At 42.3% G+C, this 17,024-nt stretch overlaps 1 protein-coding gene across 1 annotated transcript in view; it reads right to left on the bottom strand.

Annotated features, from left to right (window-relative positions):
* Window positions 1–15,312: 15,312 nt before the first annotated feature.
* The window catches only part of PKHD1 (PKHD1 ciliary IPT domain containing fibrocystin/polyductin), a 249,974-nt gene continuing 248,262 nt past the window's right edge, over window positions 15,313–17,024 (bottom strand). Inside the window, 3 exon segments of the mRNA XM_054383383.1 lie at window positions 15,313–15,434; window positions 15,437–15,480; window positions 15,570–15,645. Coding sequence (XP_054239358.1) covers window positions 15,313–15,434; window positions 15,437–15,480; window positions 15,570–15,645 — 242 coding nt within the window.

The following is a 17,024-nucleotide window of genomic DNA, read 5'->3' as shown; positions in this document are numbered from 1 at the left end:
GAGCCAGTCCTGTCTTGGCTAGCCAGGTGTTTTGATATGGGAGCCCCAGCATTGGTGGTAGGTGACAAGTTGGCCTCTCAGTTGGGGATGCTCTCAAAGGATACAGGCATAGACAGGCATCTAGGCAAGTGCATTGGTAAAGCTTCTCTGTGGGCACGCCTCCTACTGGCAGTCTCGCTGAGGTACCCCAGCAGAGATGATTTACCATGGAACCCTAAGCCTTGGACCACAATAGCTGAGGGAATCAAGCGTCTGAGAGAGTTTGCTGTGAGAGAAGTAATGTATGGAGATCATAAGACTCTGAATCCTGATGAAATTCCTGTTGGAACAGGCCTTGCCAAAAAGCTCATTAAGCTTGCTCCTCCTAATTATGCTACTATTCTGGCAAGCAGAATTGTGGCAAGAAATTATGGTGGAGTGCCTCCTACTGTTGGCCATTTCACTGACCAAATGAGGCAGTTGGAGGATAGTCTTGCACGTACTTCTTTGGTTTCAGCCATTGAAACTTTATCTGGAAAGATGGAGAATTGCATGAAAGAGCTGAAGGAGGAACTTAAAACCTCCATATCCAACTTGATGAAGGGGGATGATTCTGATTCCTCTTCCTCCAGATGGATACAAGTTTCAGCTGTTAGGAACAGACGTGCTCCAAGGAGGCCATTCCAAAATAGGTCAAACCAAAACAGACAGCAGAGGCAATCATGTGGCAGTATCTGGATAACTCTGCGTGATCAGTTTGGTGAGAACATGAACAGATGGGATGGTCAACCAACTTCTGATCTTTTCAAGAGGTTACGGGAGCTGCAGAGGGGCAGATCCCGAGGTAGCAATACCAGGAGGGTAGCTGTCGCTTCCTCAGTTTCCCAGAACAACTCTGATAGCTCCAACAGTGATCCTAATTCTGGTGCTGGACGTTGTGCCAGCTGTACATGTGGAGGTAATCCCCACCATTAGGGGTGCCCTGCCTTCCACCAGGGGGAGGTAAGGGATAATGGAGATAACAGAATCTATTGGGATGTGTACATCCAGTGGCCTGGCACTTCAAAATTTCAGAAGTACAGGGCCTTGGTTGACACAGGAGCTCAGTGCACCATAATACCATCAAATTATCAAGGGGGAGAATCTATAACTATTCAGGGAGTCACTGGTGGATCTCAAGAGTTGTTTAAGATAGAGGTTGATATAAGTTTAACTGGGAAGCAGTGGAAGAAACATACTATTGTAACAGGACCTAATGCACCTTGTATTTTGGGAATTGACTTTCTGAGTGAAGGGCGTTTTAAAGACCCTAAGGGTTACAAATGGGCTTTTGGAATAGCAACTGTAGAAATTGATGGAGGGAAATTGAAGTTGTCTATCAGACCTGAGCTTTCAGCTGAATCTGCAGTTGTGGGACAACATGAGATAGAGGATGTAAAGCTGCCGGTTGCTTCTCAAACTGTGCATCACAGACAATACAGAACCAACCGTGACTCTTTGGTGCCCATTCAAAACTTGATTCGTCGGTTGGAGAGTCAGAAGGTCATCAGCAAAACTCATTCACCTTTCAACAGTCCAATCTGGCCTGTGAGAAAGCAGAATGGAGAGTGGCGTCTGACAGTTGATTTCCGTGCCTTGAATGAAGTAACTCCACCCATGAGTGCAGCTGTACCAGACATGATGGAACTCCAATATGAGCTGGAATCCAAGCAGGCCAAATGGTATGCTACCATAGACATTGCTAATGCTTTCTTCTCTATTCCCATAGCAGAGGAATGCAGGCCTCAGTTTGCTTTCACCTGGAGAGGCATTCAGTACACATTCAATCGTTTGCCCCAGGGGTGGATTCACAGTTCAACCATCTGCCATGCAGTGATCCATGATGCTTTGGAGAAAGGTGGAGCTCCAGAACACATTCAGTTCATCGATGACATCATCGTCTGGGGTGAGACTGCTGAAGAAGTCTTCGAGAAAGGTAACAAAATCCTTGACATTCTCTTGCAAGCTGGTTTGGCTATCAAGCGAGACAAGGTGAAAGGACCTGCCAGAGAAATCCAGTTTCTGGGAGTGCGGTGGCAAGACGGTCGCCGTCACATCCCAATGGATGTGATAAACAGAGTCTCCACCATGGCAAATCCCATCAACAAGAAAGAAACTCTGCGTTTCTTAGGCATAGTGGGATTTTGGAGACTGCACATTCCTGGATACAGTCAGATTGTGAAACCTCTCTATGATGTGACTCGAAAGAGAAACAGTTTCCAATGGGGTCCTGAGCAACAAGCAGCCTTTGACCAGATCAAGCGAGAGGTAGTCCAAGCGATGGGTCTGGGACCTGTCTGAACTGGTCCAGACATTAAAAGTAGTTTTGTATCTGAGCTCAGGCTTTCCAGGATGCCCATTACACTGCTCAGTGTAGGATATATAGTTCTTACAAGCTTTACAAAAGTGGAAGGTTATTTGAAGTTGTATTCTTGGAGTTGCTAACCTGCATTGGCATCATAATTTGCATTGCACAATTCTTTGTACTCCATAGATCTGTGAAGGACCTAACCTAATGGACACCTTTGGAAGAGGGCTTGTATAAACCTAGGCAGGAAATTAACCACATTGACCATTTAGACCTCAATTAAATCTGCACATCCACAGAATGGACCTCATGGATATGGATGGGCTTTAGATTCTGACCAAATGTGACATGAGAGGCTGCTACTACACCCATGGCTTACCATCTCCTCCGAGATAGCACCTAGCACATCACTGGAAATGTCTCTCACCTTGAGTGGAACCTTGTGAGGAGCAAGTTCAGAGATTCAGAGGAAAAATATGCCTTAGCTTCCTCCTAATGAGGCAGAGCTTGCAAAGTTTGCTTACCAGAGCTTTGTAAGATGACAAACCAAGCAGGAAAGACTTAATTGTAGATTTGTCTAATGTTAAAGGGTTGAAGCAGTCCTGCTTTTTAATTTTTTTTTTTTTTGCTATTTGTTTTCCCCATCTGTGTTTCCTTTGTGAACCCTCTATGAAATGATAAACACTTCTTGAATCATGGACATCAAAACCAGAAGCAACATTGGCCCTAGAATAAAAGCAGCCTCTTCTTACTTAAAAGCTTTGTGTCTATGCAGCAAACTAGCATTAACTCCTTTGTAAGACCTTCACCCTGACAAAAATAATCTTTAGCTCTTATCTCTGATGATGATAAGCTGCTTTCAGTCACCAGCTGTCAGAAGAGAAACTCTGCCATGTCCTTAAGTATAATTTTCCCAATATTTTCTCATATAATAAATGCACCTCACTTGTCTGAACACAGCTGATCCACTGATCAGGCAGCATAAGGGATCTGTCCTCTTATTTTATTTATCATCCACTGAACATCCATCTCATTAGCCAACTGGCTGAATACCAACTGTTGATTATCTTTGTGTTTAAGAGATAAAACATTGCTAAAATAGCATCAGGACAAAACCTGATCCTTCTGTCACCAGACTAGAAACAGACCTGCTCACAGTGACTTCTACAAACACATTTTGAGGCTGTCAGCCTGGTTTTAATCCACTTAAGGTGCACCACATTAACTTTGCAGATATTTTTTAATAGTTTTTTTTTTCAATCAAAATGTGTCCCAAGTCAAAATGCCTCAGAGGTGCCTGTTGCTTGAATATTGCCATCTTTATTGCCTGAACTTGCAGTCTCATCAGAAAAAGAGAATCACAGAATATATCTGCTTGGAAAAGACCTTCTATCAATTCAGGTTGGCAGGACCTATTTTCCACATGTCTACATTGAGTGGCATTCACTGGATGTGCCTTTTTTATTTCTGAGGATGGAGGATTCTAGGGTACAAGGGAAGAGGACTTGCCAGTGGCATTCACTAGATGTGCCTTTTCTGTTTCTGAGGATGGAGGATCCTAGGGTACAAGGGATGAGGGCTTGCCACAGCAATATAAAACTGCAGCTCCAAATTCAAGCACCAGTTGCTGACTTCTCTCCTGGAGACTACAGGAGCCTGAAATAGCCCTGAAGTTATTTTATGCTTTGCTCTCTCCAAATCAAGACTGTCCTGTCTAGAAATCCAAGGAGGCCTTTCTCAGTCTCTATATAAATAATTCTTTCATACAGCCAACATTATTAGTCATAGTGTGCAATGGGTTCTGTATTAGAATAGTAAAGCAGCCCACTGGCAGTGTGAAATGACTGATCTCCGGTGTGGAAGTTTCTAGAGCACTGAGTCCCAGCAGCCATCTACCTTCAGGCATGGGAGAATTTGAGTTGGTGAGGTAGAGGAGGGGTTGGTGATATTAGGGAAGCTGACATATTGTGTAACATGACAACTCTTCTGCACAGACTGCACTTTTCCTTTTTTTCTTCAACCCTCAGCACCTGGGAAGTGAAACATGTTTAGGTGCACTTTTCTATTTCTATTCCTATTTATCTTTCTATTTTTTTTTCTATTTCTATTTATTTTCATTTCTATTTCTATTTATTTTTATTTATTTTTGTTTCTATTTTTATTTCTATTTTTATTTCTATTTGGTTTTATTTCTATTTATTTTTGTTTCTATTTATTTTTATTTCTATTTATTTTTGTTTCGTTTTCATTTCTATTTATTTTTATTTCTATTTATTTTTATTTCTATTTTGATTTATTTTGATTTATTTTTATTTTTATTTTTATTTATTTATATCTTGATTTATTTTGATTTTGATTTATTTTTCTTTCTATTTACTTTTTTTTCTATTTCTATTTGGTTTTATTTCTGTTTCTATTTCATTTACCAGCAATCCTGGCTAACTGGCAAAATTCCAAGTGACTGGAGATTGGCAAATTGCCTGTCTGCAAGAAGGGACAGAAGTAGGATCTCGGGAGCTACAGACTTGTCAGTCTGACCTCAGTGCTGGGGAAGGTCATGGAGCAGATCTTGAGTCTCATTATATGGAATGTGTCAGGCAACCAGATGATCATTTCCAGCACAGGTTCATGAAGGGAAGGTCTTGTTTGATGAACCTGATCTCCTTGCAAGGCAAGACGAGCTGCTAGTGGAAGAGGGAGAGGCTGTGCATGTTGTCCACCTGCAGTTTAGTAAAGCATTTGACACTATCTCCCACAGCATCCTCCTGGAGAAACTGGTGCTCGTGGCTTGGATGGGTGGACACAATGGGTTAAAAACTTTCTGCATGGCTGGCATCAAAGAGTGGTGGTGAAAGGAGTTAAATCCACTCAGTGGCTGGTCACAAGTGATGTTCCCCAAGACTCAGTTTTGGGAGACAGTTCTCTTCAATATCTTTATCAGTGATCTCGACAAGGAGATTGAGTGCACCCTCAGTAAGTTTGCAGTTGGTACTGACCTGGGAGGGAGTGTTGATCTGCTTGAGAGCACGAAGGGTCTACAGACAGATCTGGCCAGGCTGGGTCAATGGGTTGAAGACAGCTGTATGAGGTCCAACAAGTTCAAGTGTTAGATCTTGCACTTGGGTCACAACAACCCAGTAAAATGCTACAAGACTGGGGCAGAGTGGCTGGAAACCTGCCCAGTAGAGAAAGACCTGGGGGTGTTGATCTACAGCCAGCTGAACATGAGCAGTTGGCCAAGAAGGCCAACAGCATTGTGGCATGGATCAGGAACAGTGTAGCCAGCAGGACCAGGGAAGTGATTATTCACCCATACTCAGCACTGGTGAGGCCACACCTTGAATATTGTGTTCAGCTTTGGGCCCCTCACAACAAGAAAGATACTAAGGGGCTGGAGTGGGTCCAGAGAAGGGCAGTGAAGCTGCTAAGGGATCTGCAGAACAGGTCTTGTGAGAACCAATTGAGGGAAGTAGGGTTGTTTAGTCTGCAGAAAAAGAGGCTCTCTACAACTACCTGAATGGAGGTTGTAGTGAGAGCAAGGTGGGTGTTGTCCTCTTCTCCCTAGGAACAACTGATAGGATGAGCTGAAATGGCCTCAAGTCGCACCAAGGGATGTTTAGGTTGGATATTAGAAGAAACTTTTCACTGAAAGGGTTATCAAGCACTGGAATAGGTTTTCCATGGTGGTGGTTGAATCACCATCCCTGGAGGTGTTTAAAAGCACCACAGAGATGTGGTGCTAAGGGCCATGGTTTAGCACCAGACTTGGTAGAGTTAGATAATAGTTAGACACAATGGTCTTAAAGGTCTTTTCCAACTGAAATACTTCTGTGATTCTTTGTTGCTATTATCACTACTCTTTTGTTTCAAAGGTGGTTTCAGTGGCATCTGGGATGTCAGGATTGAACTACACTTGGGAAATAATTAATTAGAAAAAGTCTTAGCGATGATGTTCCCTGAAGCCTGAGTGAGCAAAGCGGGCTGAAGAATGGAGAAAAACTGTATTAACATTCTCATTTTGCAGGTGAGCAGCTGAGGGACAGAGACATTAAAAGAGTGGCCTAAGGTCAGAGAGGGGAATTGGTGGCAGGATGCAGACTTGAACTGAGGACAGCTGATATCCAGCCTCATGCATAAGTTGCCAGTCTTGCCCTGTGTTCCTTACCTGCCTCCATTTTCCTCTCTGAAACAACCTTAGATAACAAAATGATGTAATGAATTTTTCCTGAGGACAGATAGCTGAGGGAAACAGCTGCTTTTCCTGATTTCTTTCCCACTTGTTCCCAGTGCAAGCTTTAGTGAGTTGCTTAGCTCTTCCTTGTTTCATGTCATCTGTCCCTGATTTATGGACAATGGCGTAGCTTTTCCTCTAAAAGGAGTTAGGAAAGGCAACAATTAGAGCTGGCAAGAGTCTACCATTTCCCTTAGAAGGGAAAATTTGAATTTAAAAAACAATACATATCAAGTTATTTTTAAAAATGACAGGTTTTTTCCAGAGCTCCTGAGGCCTGCACAGAACCTCAGGCTCCTTGCATTGTGAGCAGTTCTTTGAGCACCTGCAAGATGGGCACCCGGACTGACCTTGTGGTTTAGCCAGAGGATTGTGAGATGGTCAAAGCCTGAATCATCACACACCCATCAATGCAGAATGCTTTGGATTGGAAGGGACCTGTAAAGGTCATCTTCTCTAACCACTCTGCAGTGAGCAGGTACATTTTCAATTAAATCAGGTTGCTCAGAGCCCCTTCCAACCTGACCTGGAATGTTTTCAGGGATGGGGCATCTACCACCTCTCTGGGCAACCCGTGCCAGTGTCTCACCACTCGCACTGGAAAAAAATTTTCTTCTTCTATATAGTCTAAATCTTCCTTCTTTCAGTTTAAAAGCATTACCCCATCCCTGTTACCTCTTAGGGTCAGCCTCAAGTGGGAGAAAAGGACAGTCCCAAGATGTCCAAGGTAAGGTGATACTGAAGTTACTGCTAAAGAGGGGCAATCACAGTGCTGAGAACTGTCTACAGAGGGAAGAAATTACACAAGACACATACTTGTGTAGCATTTGTGCAATGTACTTTTCCTATCAGAAGATAATTCGTGATAGATTGGGAAGTGATCAGTGAAAGACCCCACTGGAAGTAGGAAGCTCGTAGCCAGACTTAGCTGAAAGGTCTCCTTGAGAAAGCTAGATGTCAGACATCTCATCTAAGCTGTTGGGTAACACCTACAGAGAGACAGGCAGCTCCACAGAGGGAACTGACCCCTCTTTCAGTATCTATGAAAAGTGGAGCGAAGCATCCTCCTGAGTACATACATGACTATATTAACCACACACAAGGGAGAAATTTGATCAGGCTAGACACCTAACTTTTAATAATTAGTAATAAAGAGTGCAGAGGAAAGGTAGGAGGTCTTGGGTTTGCTCTCCCACTGAATGTCTCAGAGAGCAATGGTCCCATGCATCACACATGCAGACAAAGGATTGGTTAATCAGTGACTATGATAAAAATATTCTCCAGCACCACCTCTAGAAACATTCAAGTTGGATAGGGCAACTGAACAACCTGATCCAGTTGAAGATCAGGGGCTCACTGCAGTGGGGTTGCTCTAGATGACCTTTGATGGTCCCTTGAAACCCTAACCTTTCTTTGATTCTCTTGAGAGTAAGGGGTTCTCTTATATATATATATAGTCTCCATCTTAATTTTGACATTTACACAGCCTGGATAAACAGATATAAATGCCTTCACACTCTCACCAAAAGAAACATCATTTTATGGTCTGTCTGTGAATATCAAAGGAGACAAATCAGCCATGGTTATGCTCAGCATCAAGAAGCTTTTTCTGACAATTTAACTTCTCACAGTGGTCCAAGACTCTTATCCTGAGACAAACAAAGGTATTAGGACACACTGCAAAGAAGTTCTGACGCCATTCACTTGTCAACAGCATTTCAGATTTCAGTATCATGTAATTTACCATGCAATTTTTAGATTAAACTAGTGAACACTGAATCAGCTTTGGACTAGGAAACTATTAAGCCCAGTGGTGGACATGGAGATAAAAAGTCCCGATGGGCAAGTCTTAAAAGGGAGTTGCAATTTATGCTTCAGCTAATCACCATTGCTGTGTCTGAAAACAAGAAGAAAGCATGAGGCATAACAGAACAAAAATGTGGCATCCTTCTCCCTGCAATGCACATTTTTTTTTTCTCTGGGATTAAAATAGGGTTTGCATTTTAAATTTCCATTTACTAAACAGAAAAATATTTTACTAGGAGGGAATGGTATTAAGGAGAAATGATTCTCTGTGTGCCCTCAGGCCTGGTGAAGACAGGATTTGATTTGCTGTGTTAGGCTGGAATCTGGATTGATACACAGAGATGAGAAGGTGTTTAATAAAATTTACATTTCATTTTCTTACTTGACACCAGTCTCCTGTCACTCACTGAATGAAGGGAATACAACAAATAACTTTTGCCAGCACCTAGACATAGAGAGACAGTTGAGGGGGGAGGGAGAGCAAGGCTGGGATATTTTTAGCATCATTCCCTTTGAGGGCTACAAGCTTTGGCACATCTTGAGCACCAGTTTCATCCTTAATGTATTTTGTAAGGAAGAAGTGTATCGAGAGGGAAAGCACAAATTAATCCAACCACACCTAACCTGTCCCTTGGGATGTACAAATGACCTGCTGGGAAATGAATGAGATGACCTACACCAAAAAGCAGCAGAGCATTTCAGCGCATGCTCCATGTTCAACTTGCACATAGCTCCTGTCTCTGCAGAGCCTTTTCTATCTTGAGTCCATCTTCCACAGTGATTCCACAAAGATTCTTTGTCCAAGCACTGTCTTGTCTGTGTCACCTCTTTCTGCTCTTCTTCTTTCCTACTGACCCCAAATTAAAGCAGTTTGGTTTAGGATTAAGCCCTTCCATCCTTTTTTTCTTTTTTTCCATAGAATTTAGGTTTCTATTCTAGGACTCAAGATCAGAATCCAAGTCAGCCTATTCTCATTCTTAAACCAGTGCCTCAGAGAAAATATTTTTTCCCAGAGAAAACTGAATCCCATTCTGTAAATACCCGCATTCCTTCCCACTGCTGAGTACAGAGCAGTCTCAGGGTGGCTATGCTGAACGGGTGCACACTTGTACAGAAGTCTCCTTATCTGGAGATACTCCAACCCCATGTGAACACAGAATCACAGAGTGTTAGGGACCTCAAAATATCATCCAGTCCAACCCCCCTGCCAGAGCAGGGTCACCTGTACCAGATCACACAGGAATGCATCCAAGAAGGTTTTGAATGTTCCCAGAGAGGGAGATTCCACAACTCCCCTGGGCAGCCTCCTCCAGTGTTCTGTCACCATCACAGGGAAATTTTTTGTCCTCCTGTTTCCATGGAACTTCCTATGCCTCCACTTCCACCCATTTCCCCCTGTCCTGTCATTGGGCATCACCCAGTAGAGCCTGACTCCATCCTCTTGGCACTCACCATTTACATCTTTATAAACATTAATGAGGTCAGCCCTAAGGCTCCTCCTCTCCAAGCTAAAGAGCCTCAGCTCCATCAGACTCTCCTCATAAGGAAGATGTTCCACCCCCCTCATCTTTTTTGTGTCTCTGCAATGGACTCTTTCAAGCAATTCCCTGCACACATATACACAAGTTTGAATCAGTGAAAAGCAGCTGCAATATCTACCAAAGGTGCCTCCTACATTGACTTCCTGCTCTTAGGAACATCATTGTTCTCCACTGCAGCCTCATATCCTGGTTGTCTTTGTTATGTCACCTATTATGTGAAGTGTTTTATCTCAGGTAGCATCTACCTCCTGTCTATATCACTCAAAAGCACACTTCTCATGCATATCAGAGAAATCTCTGTGTCACCATCCTTTGCTAGTGTTCTGAAATCATGGAACCGTCCTCACATGTATCTGGCTTTGGTTTTGCAACCATCTTTATAGTGCTGAAAATCATAGAATCACAGGAAAGAATCATAGAATCACAGGAAAGAAAGAATCATAAAATCATTTTGGTTGGAAGAGACCTTTCAGATCATCAGCACTGCCAAGCCACCACTAAACCATGTCCCTCAACACCACATTCACAAGGCTTTTAAATCCCTCCAGGGATGGTCACTCAACCACTGCTGTGGGCAGCCTGTTCCAGGGCTTGGCAACCCTTTTGGTGAAGAAATTTTTCTTGATGTCCTACTTAAATCTCCCCTGCCACAACTTCAGGCTGTTTGCTCTTGTCCTACTGCTTGTTGCTTGGGAGATAAGACTGAACCTCTCCTCACTACAACACTCAAATTCCCAATCACCCAACATTTCCTTCATTTCAGTAGGTACAAAACTGGAATAATTTTAAGTCCTGGCACATAGATAAGATTATCATTAGTGTGATTTCCCTCTTAATAAGGCTATGCATTGCAGAATCAGAAACAGAGGAAAGCCTTCTGACTGGACACTTGCTTCCTTTATTTACCATTTATACCTCTTATCCTATAGAGATAAATGCCATGATAAATGTCACAATAAATAGGGACTGGGATTTATACCCTATAGAGGAGATGAAAGGGTTTATAATCTCATTGCTGTTATATGGTTTTTCTTCTTCTTCTTTTTTTTTTTTTTTTAATTTTGTCTTAGGCACACAATTCCTCCAACCCAGACTGTAATTAATTTTACTACATCACCAGTTATCTCTGCTCCCTAACCAGGCTTGTCATTTTAATTTTTCACAGGCTTTCTTTTTTTTTTTTTCCTATCCATGTGCCTGTTCCTGTATCTTCATGAAGTCTCATCAGCTCTGGCCCAAAGCCTTAGGCAAATTTATCTGTAACACACTCCTCTACTTCAGACATAAGAGGGACAAAAAAAAAAAAAATACACTTCCACAAAATGGAGGAAACAAAAAAAAAAGAAGAAAGAAGAATAATTTTGACCATGCATTGTCTATGAGTCCAGACATGTCTGGAGAGCTTGGTTAAAAGTAAGGCATCTTTTCAGATACTCTCTTATGCATGCCAATGAAGGAACTCAACTACTGTGGAAACTGGGACTGCAGGAAAAGTTTAGCAGGTGGAAACCCAAAATGCAGTAAACTTGATGAAATTTTTGCAGTTGGTTGCAGAGGAGCCAATGTTGTTCAATGTCTCTGATACCTGACATTGTCAAGAAAGACTTCAAGTTTCAGAAGATGGAGTGTCACAGGCAGATGCAGAGACTTTTTGCATTCGTTTGGCCTGCACTTTGAAGGCTTCCTTGGTAGTCACTGCTGAGAGCTTAGCACTTTGCTAAGCCCAAGTAGGTTTGCTGAAAGGATTTAGGGTCCTTCACAGAGCTGGCCTGCATATGATCTGTGCTAGAGTATGAGTCTGCCACAACATGCCTACAGGCTTCTGTGAAAAGCTGAGCCAAAATCCTGCTGCTGTCTTTTTATGTGCTGGACTATGACAGTATAAAACAGTGAACTCTTGTCAGCTGACCCCCCCACAAATGGGCCAGAAATCTTTAACAACCTCAAGTCTATTAAGGCACCCAAATCTCCAGTGTGAGGTTCCTCCAATAAAAACCAGTCCTCCATAACTCCTCCAAAGTGAGTCCTTCTCTTGGGCTACAGTTCTTCATGAACTGCTCCAGTGTGGGTCCTTCCACAGGGTGTAGACCTTCAAGAACAGACTGCTTCAGTGTGGGTCCCCCATGCAGTCACAGGTCCTGCCAGCAAACCTGCTTCAGCTTGAGCTGCTCTGTCCCCAGACCCACAAGTCCTGCCTGGAGCTCGTTCCAACACAGTCTCTTCATGGAGTCACAGCCTCCCTTAGCAATCCACTTGCTCAATGGGCTATGGGTGGAAGTCTCCTCCACTGTGAACCTCCAGGGACTGCAGGAGGATAACCTGCCTCATCATGGTCTTCAGCATGGGCTGCAGGGGAATCTCTGCTCTGATGCCTGGAACACCTCCTCCTCCTCCTTTTTCTTCACTGACCTTGCTGCTTGGAGAGTTGTTTCTCTCATGTATTCTCATTCCTCTCTCTGACTCCTGGACTACAACAATTTTTCCCTCCTCTTGTCAAATACGTTAGCACAGAAGTGCTGCCAGCCTCACTGTCTGACTCAGCCTTGGTCAGTGGTCCATCTTGGAGCCATCTGGCATTGGCTCTATCAGACATTGAAGATGCTTCTAGTAGCTTCTTACAGAAGCCACAATTGTAGCCCCTCAACTACCAAAAGTTTGCCAAGCAAACTCAATGCAAATAGGATCACCCAAATCACTGCCAGTAAGGCTAATGACACGCAGATGTCCCACAGGCCAAGATGTTATTTAAACTACTGTAAAAGGAAGCTTCTGCCTTGGGACATCAGATGTGCATTCTGTTTCTTTGCCTTGCCCAGGGCATGCTAGAGAAGCTTGACTATGTCTGTTCATCTTACCATACACTTCCTGTAAGAGTGAGAAGCTGCTTTTTCCCTTTGCCTATCTAGATGGAAGTTTTCAAAATAAATCTGGTTCTCCATCAGCCACAAAGCAGCAGGATCCCATTTCACTCAAGTGCTGTTGCATTTAGTCTAAAGAAAATTATATTTAACATGTTTAATCTCAGTCACATCCTTCTTTCTGGTTTCTACAGGATTTTTTCCCTGATACACAATAGAAGATTCCCTAAATTTCTTATATATTCACAATTCCCTTTGCTGGCAAGAATTTTTGTCATCTTTATTTCACTTGTTCCCCAAATCTTCCCTATCCCCACTTAATCAATTAATGCACAGCACTGTGGGAAATCAAGATCAAGAATGCTGCAGTTAAAATATTTTTTAGCCCTGCTGTTCCGTTAGAGTTCTAGACATGCAAGACATTAGTTATTCTGTAAACAAAATATGGATGAATGCAAGGATTATGAATTAAAGGATTAATTAAAGTCCTTAACTGTTCCCAGCATATCTGATTTTGTTTTCCCCCAAAAAGAAGGTTCCATTGTGTAAATTTTGCATATCATTTACATTCAATATTATCTGCATATTATTTGCATGCATTCTGACATTTGTAACTATATTTTATTTGCTTTCACGCTGCTTATCTGTGATAGAGTCACTTACCAGAAGCAGAACTGTCCAAGGGGAATAAGAGTTCAGGGGATGGAGGAATGGTGTTTCTGCAGAGAGGAAAGGATCACTTACCACGTCAAAGCATTTAAAACTGGGGATCATCTGTGGAGAAAAGGAAGGGTACAGGAAGGTATCCAAATAATTTCACCAAACCTAGATGTCTCTGCAACCTGTGTCTTCTTAAGCAGACCCAGAATCATGAGGCTTAAGGATCTCCCATGCTGATTCACATAAAAGAATATTTTGGCTTCTGCAGAATATAGGGGAACAAATTGGCTCTCCATAACATGGAAGAGATCAGAGTCATAGCATCCTAGATTGTTAAGGGTTGGAAGGGACCTCCAGAGATCATTGAGTCCAACCCCCCTGCCAAAGGAGGATCACCTAGGGCAGACCACACAGGAACACATCCAGCTTGGCTTTGGAAGTCTCCAGAGAAGGAGACTTGGCAAATTCTCAAGGCAGCCTGTTCTAGTGCTCTGTCACCCTTACAGTAAAGTTTCTCCTCATATTGAGATGGAACTTCCTGTGTTCCTTGTCTTATTACTGGGTGCCACTGAAAAAATGCCTGTCCCCTTCCTCTTGACAAGGCCAGCCTACTGCACTTAATAACGCAAGAGCCTCATCTTCAAAAGCTTTAAGCCAGAAAAGCTCCTGTGCTCTTAGCCAGAAGCCTGACTCACCATGGAATCAGTCTGATTTCACCAGATAATGGTGTTTCTAAACACAATATAGCACAGAAGCCAACATTAATGAATCCATTCTTGTCCCTGTAGATCTTTGTAGCCCACAGATCTTTGTAACTTACTACACCTTCAAGCTCCTTCAGATTGAAGAAAACTGTTTTGAGGCTGCTTTTGGGTTCTTTAAATCAAAGTTTCTTACCTTTTCTTCCATTGCTGATCTGGGCAAAAACTTCATCTTCCTGCCTAGGTATTTTTTCTGCAGAAGACTGTAAAATTTATCTTGTGCCACCAGGATGCCTTGCAACTAAGAATTTTATGGTACAGAGAAGGTATAATAAAGTCCCTCATCTTCCAGCTCAGTAAAGCAAAGCACAGAGGAATTCTCTGAGCAACCAAAGGACATCAGCATTATTTTTATCATTCATAAAAATCAGTGTTCATAACAAGCCAGTGATTTAAAGGTGTTTAGAAAACAATGATGTGGTGAAGATTTAACTCAGCAAAATACTTTAACTAAAAAAAACAAAACCAAAATCCAAACACCACCAGAAAAAACAACAACCCACAAACAACACAGATTTAAGTAGTGAGGAATGGAAGCATTTACTCAAGTCACAATGAAATGGAAGCTGAATATATGTTTGGTCTTCCTCAGAAAAAAAGGAAAAGATTTGTGCACATATTGGGGGTCTTTGAGTGGAAGAAATGGGAAATTTCCCATATATGTGCCTATATGCCAATCAGCATTGCTCTGGACACTAAGATCATGTCAGTGTTGGTGTATTAAACTTATGGTAATCCAGTCATCTGCAGAGCTGAATTGTTAGGCTAATCCCTGAAAGCTTTGGAATATATCTACCCACCTTGCTAGCCAGCTAGCACTGACCCAAACAGCTCTTGCAGAGAGTTTTAAAGGGGTCAGAGGGACTATTCTCAAGAGGCAGTTTGAATGCACCTGCTCTGTTTTGCAAGCTAAGAAAGTTCAACATCGTAGACATGATCAGAGCCTCCAAGGTGGCTGCAGGTGCAGGTAACAGGTTTGTTTGTACATCTGCAGTGTGGCAGTCTGGTTCCTCATTGTAATATTTTTATACTTTTCTCTGAGCACAGAGACAAAAGACTCAGCTTCACATTGACTGCAATCCAGGCAAAGCTCTCTTTGTCAGTGGTCCTCCACCTCATGTCGCTTCTCTTACACCTCTGCTGCTACCACAGCAATGTGTTCTTCAGCATCACTCTGAGGTTTGATCGTCCTTTCAGACTTCTCTTTGTCCTCACTGCAATGAGCTGAAGGCTGGGGGACATCCTTCTGACTGGGGCAGTTGGCTGCTTAAATTCCAGAAAGTCACCAGGAGATATTCTTTCATGCAGCTGTCACTGTTCCTAGCTGAATAAAAGGTGTCTCTGTTCCCCATCTTACACTGGACAGTGCTCATCTTCCTCACTCACCTGGCTTCACAGGGCTGCGGATTCACCTTCCCCAGCTGTCCTGCAGCATGTGCTACTGTTGCAGTTTCTTCCATGTCTGTGAAAGGAGATTTTTTGGTGCTTCACAATAATTGTGAGACCCTACCTTCATGTTCTTTACCCTTCAATGCCTTTGCTATGTCTTAAAGACATTAATGAAAAAGGAGTTATTGTTGGGAAAATAATTTTAACTAGGCACAAATTGCAGATTAACAGAACGCCACAAATAAACATAGAGCAGCTAAAACATCTGGGTTGTTCCTCTTGCTACACTGGTAACTCCTAGAGCATCTTCCAGTGACTATCAAATACTTCAATAAATTCTTAACGCTAAAGTGCATAGAATACAGGTGGTTAAAAAGCTATGTATTGCTATGATAATCATTTTAATACTACACATCTATAGGGAGGAGAGCCACAAAAACAGTCAGAAGACTGGAAAACCTCTGCTCTGAGGATAGGCTGAAAGAGTTGGGGTTCAGAGGAGTCTTATTGTGGACTTTCTGTAATTAGGAGGAGGCCTACAGGAAAGATGAAGACAGTCTTTTCAACAGGGCCTGTTTAGAAAGGACAAAGAATGATGATTTAATACTAAAAGAGGGGAGATTCAGACTAAATCTAAGGAAGAACTTTACAGTGAGGTAGATGCTCCATTCCTGGAAACATTCCAGCTGAGGAAGGCTCCTAAACATTCACTCCAACCCAAACCATTCTGTGGTTCTATAAACTGCCTCAAGTCTTTATGAATCAGGCTTTAATATAAAGTAGAACTTTAATACAAAGTAGAACTTTTCATTTCCATTTTCAAGGCAGAGACTGTAACCTGCAATGCTATTTTTAAAATGCCCTTGAAAAACATGCAGAAAAAGCAAATATATTTTTCATGCGGAAATTAAAAATATTTACATCTTAAGAAGCCAAATGGTTATCAAGGCAGAATCACTTGTAATGTTACAGCAGATGGCTTCTGAGTTGACAGAGTGTGTTATCTCATCACTGAGAGAGTGTCAGTCTGCTTCATTTGGATGCTAAAGAGTCATAAAATTCTTGTAATCCTCTCCCTTCCAGCCTGAAAATAAAATGAAAACATCCCAGACCCAAACCTGGATTCTTGTTCCAAATCCAGAACTAGTCTGTGGATGACACTGGCTTTTTCAGTCCATTCTTCAGCATACAATATAGGTTCTCACCACAAATGCTCCTAGAAAACGTGTTGTTACAACTCTTGATTTTTTCAGGTTTGTCCTTTAATCTTAACCCTCAGCAGCCTGCAACATTCAGCCTCATGAATTCTCAGACCTCAGATTAATTTTATTTTTTTTTCCCCACAAATCATTAGTTGGAACTCTATTTGCTGGACTATTTTTCATAGAATCAGAAAATATGTCAGGATGGAAGGGACCCATAAAGATCATTGAACCTGGTTCCTCACTCCTT

The sequence above is a fragment of the Indicator indicator genome, chromosome 9, assembly GCF_027791375.1.
Source record: "Indicator indicator isolate 239-I01 chromosome 9, UM_Iind_1.1, whole genome shotgun sequence".
Classification (NCBI taxonomy): domain Eukaryota; kingdom Metazoa; phylum Chordata; class Aves; order Piciformes; family Indicatoridae; genus Indicator; species Indicator indicator.
This window is presented reverse-complemented; position numbering and strand designations above follow the sequence as displayed.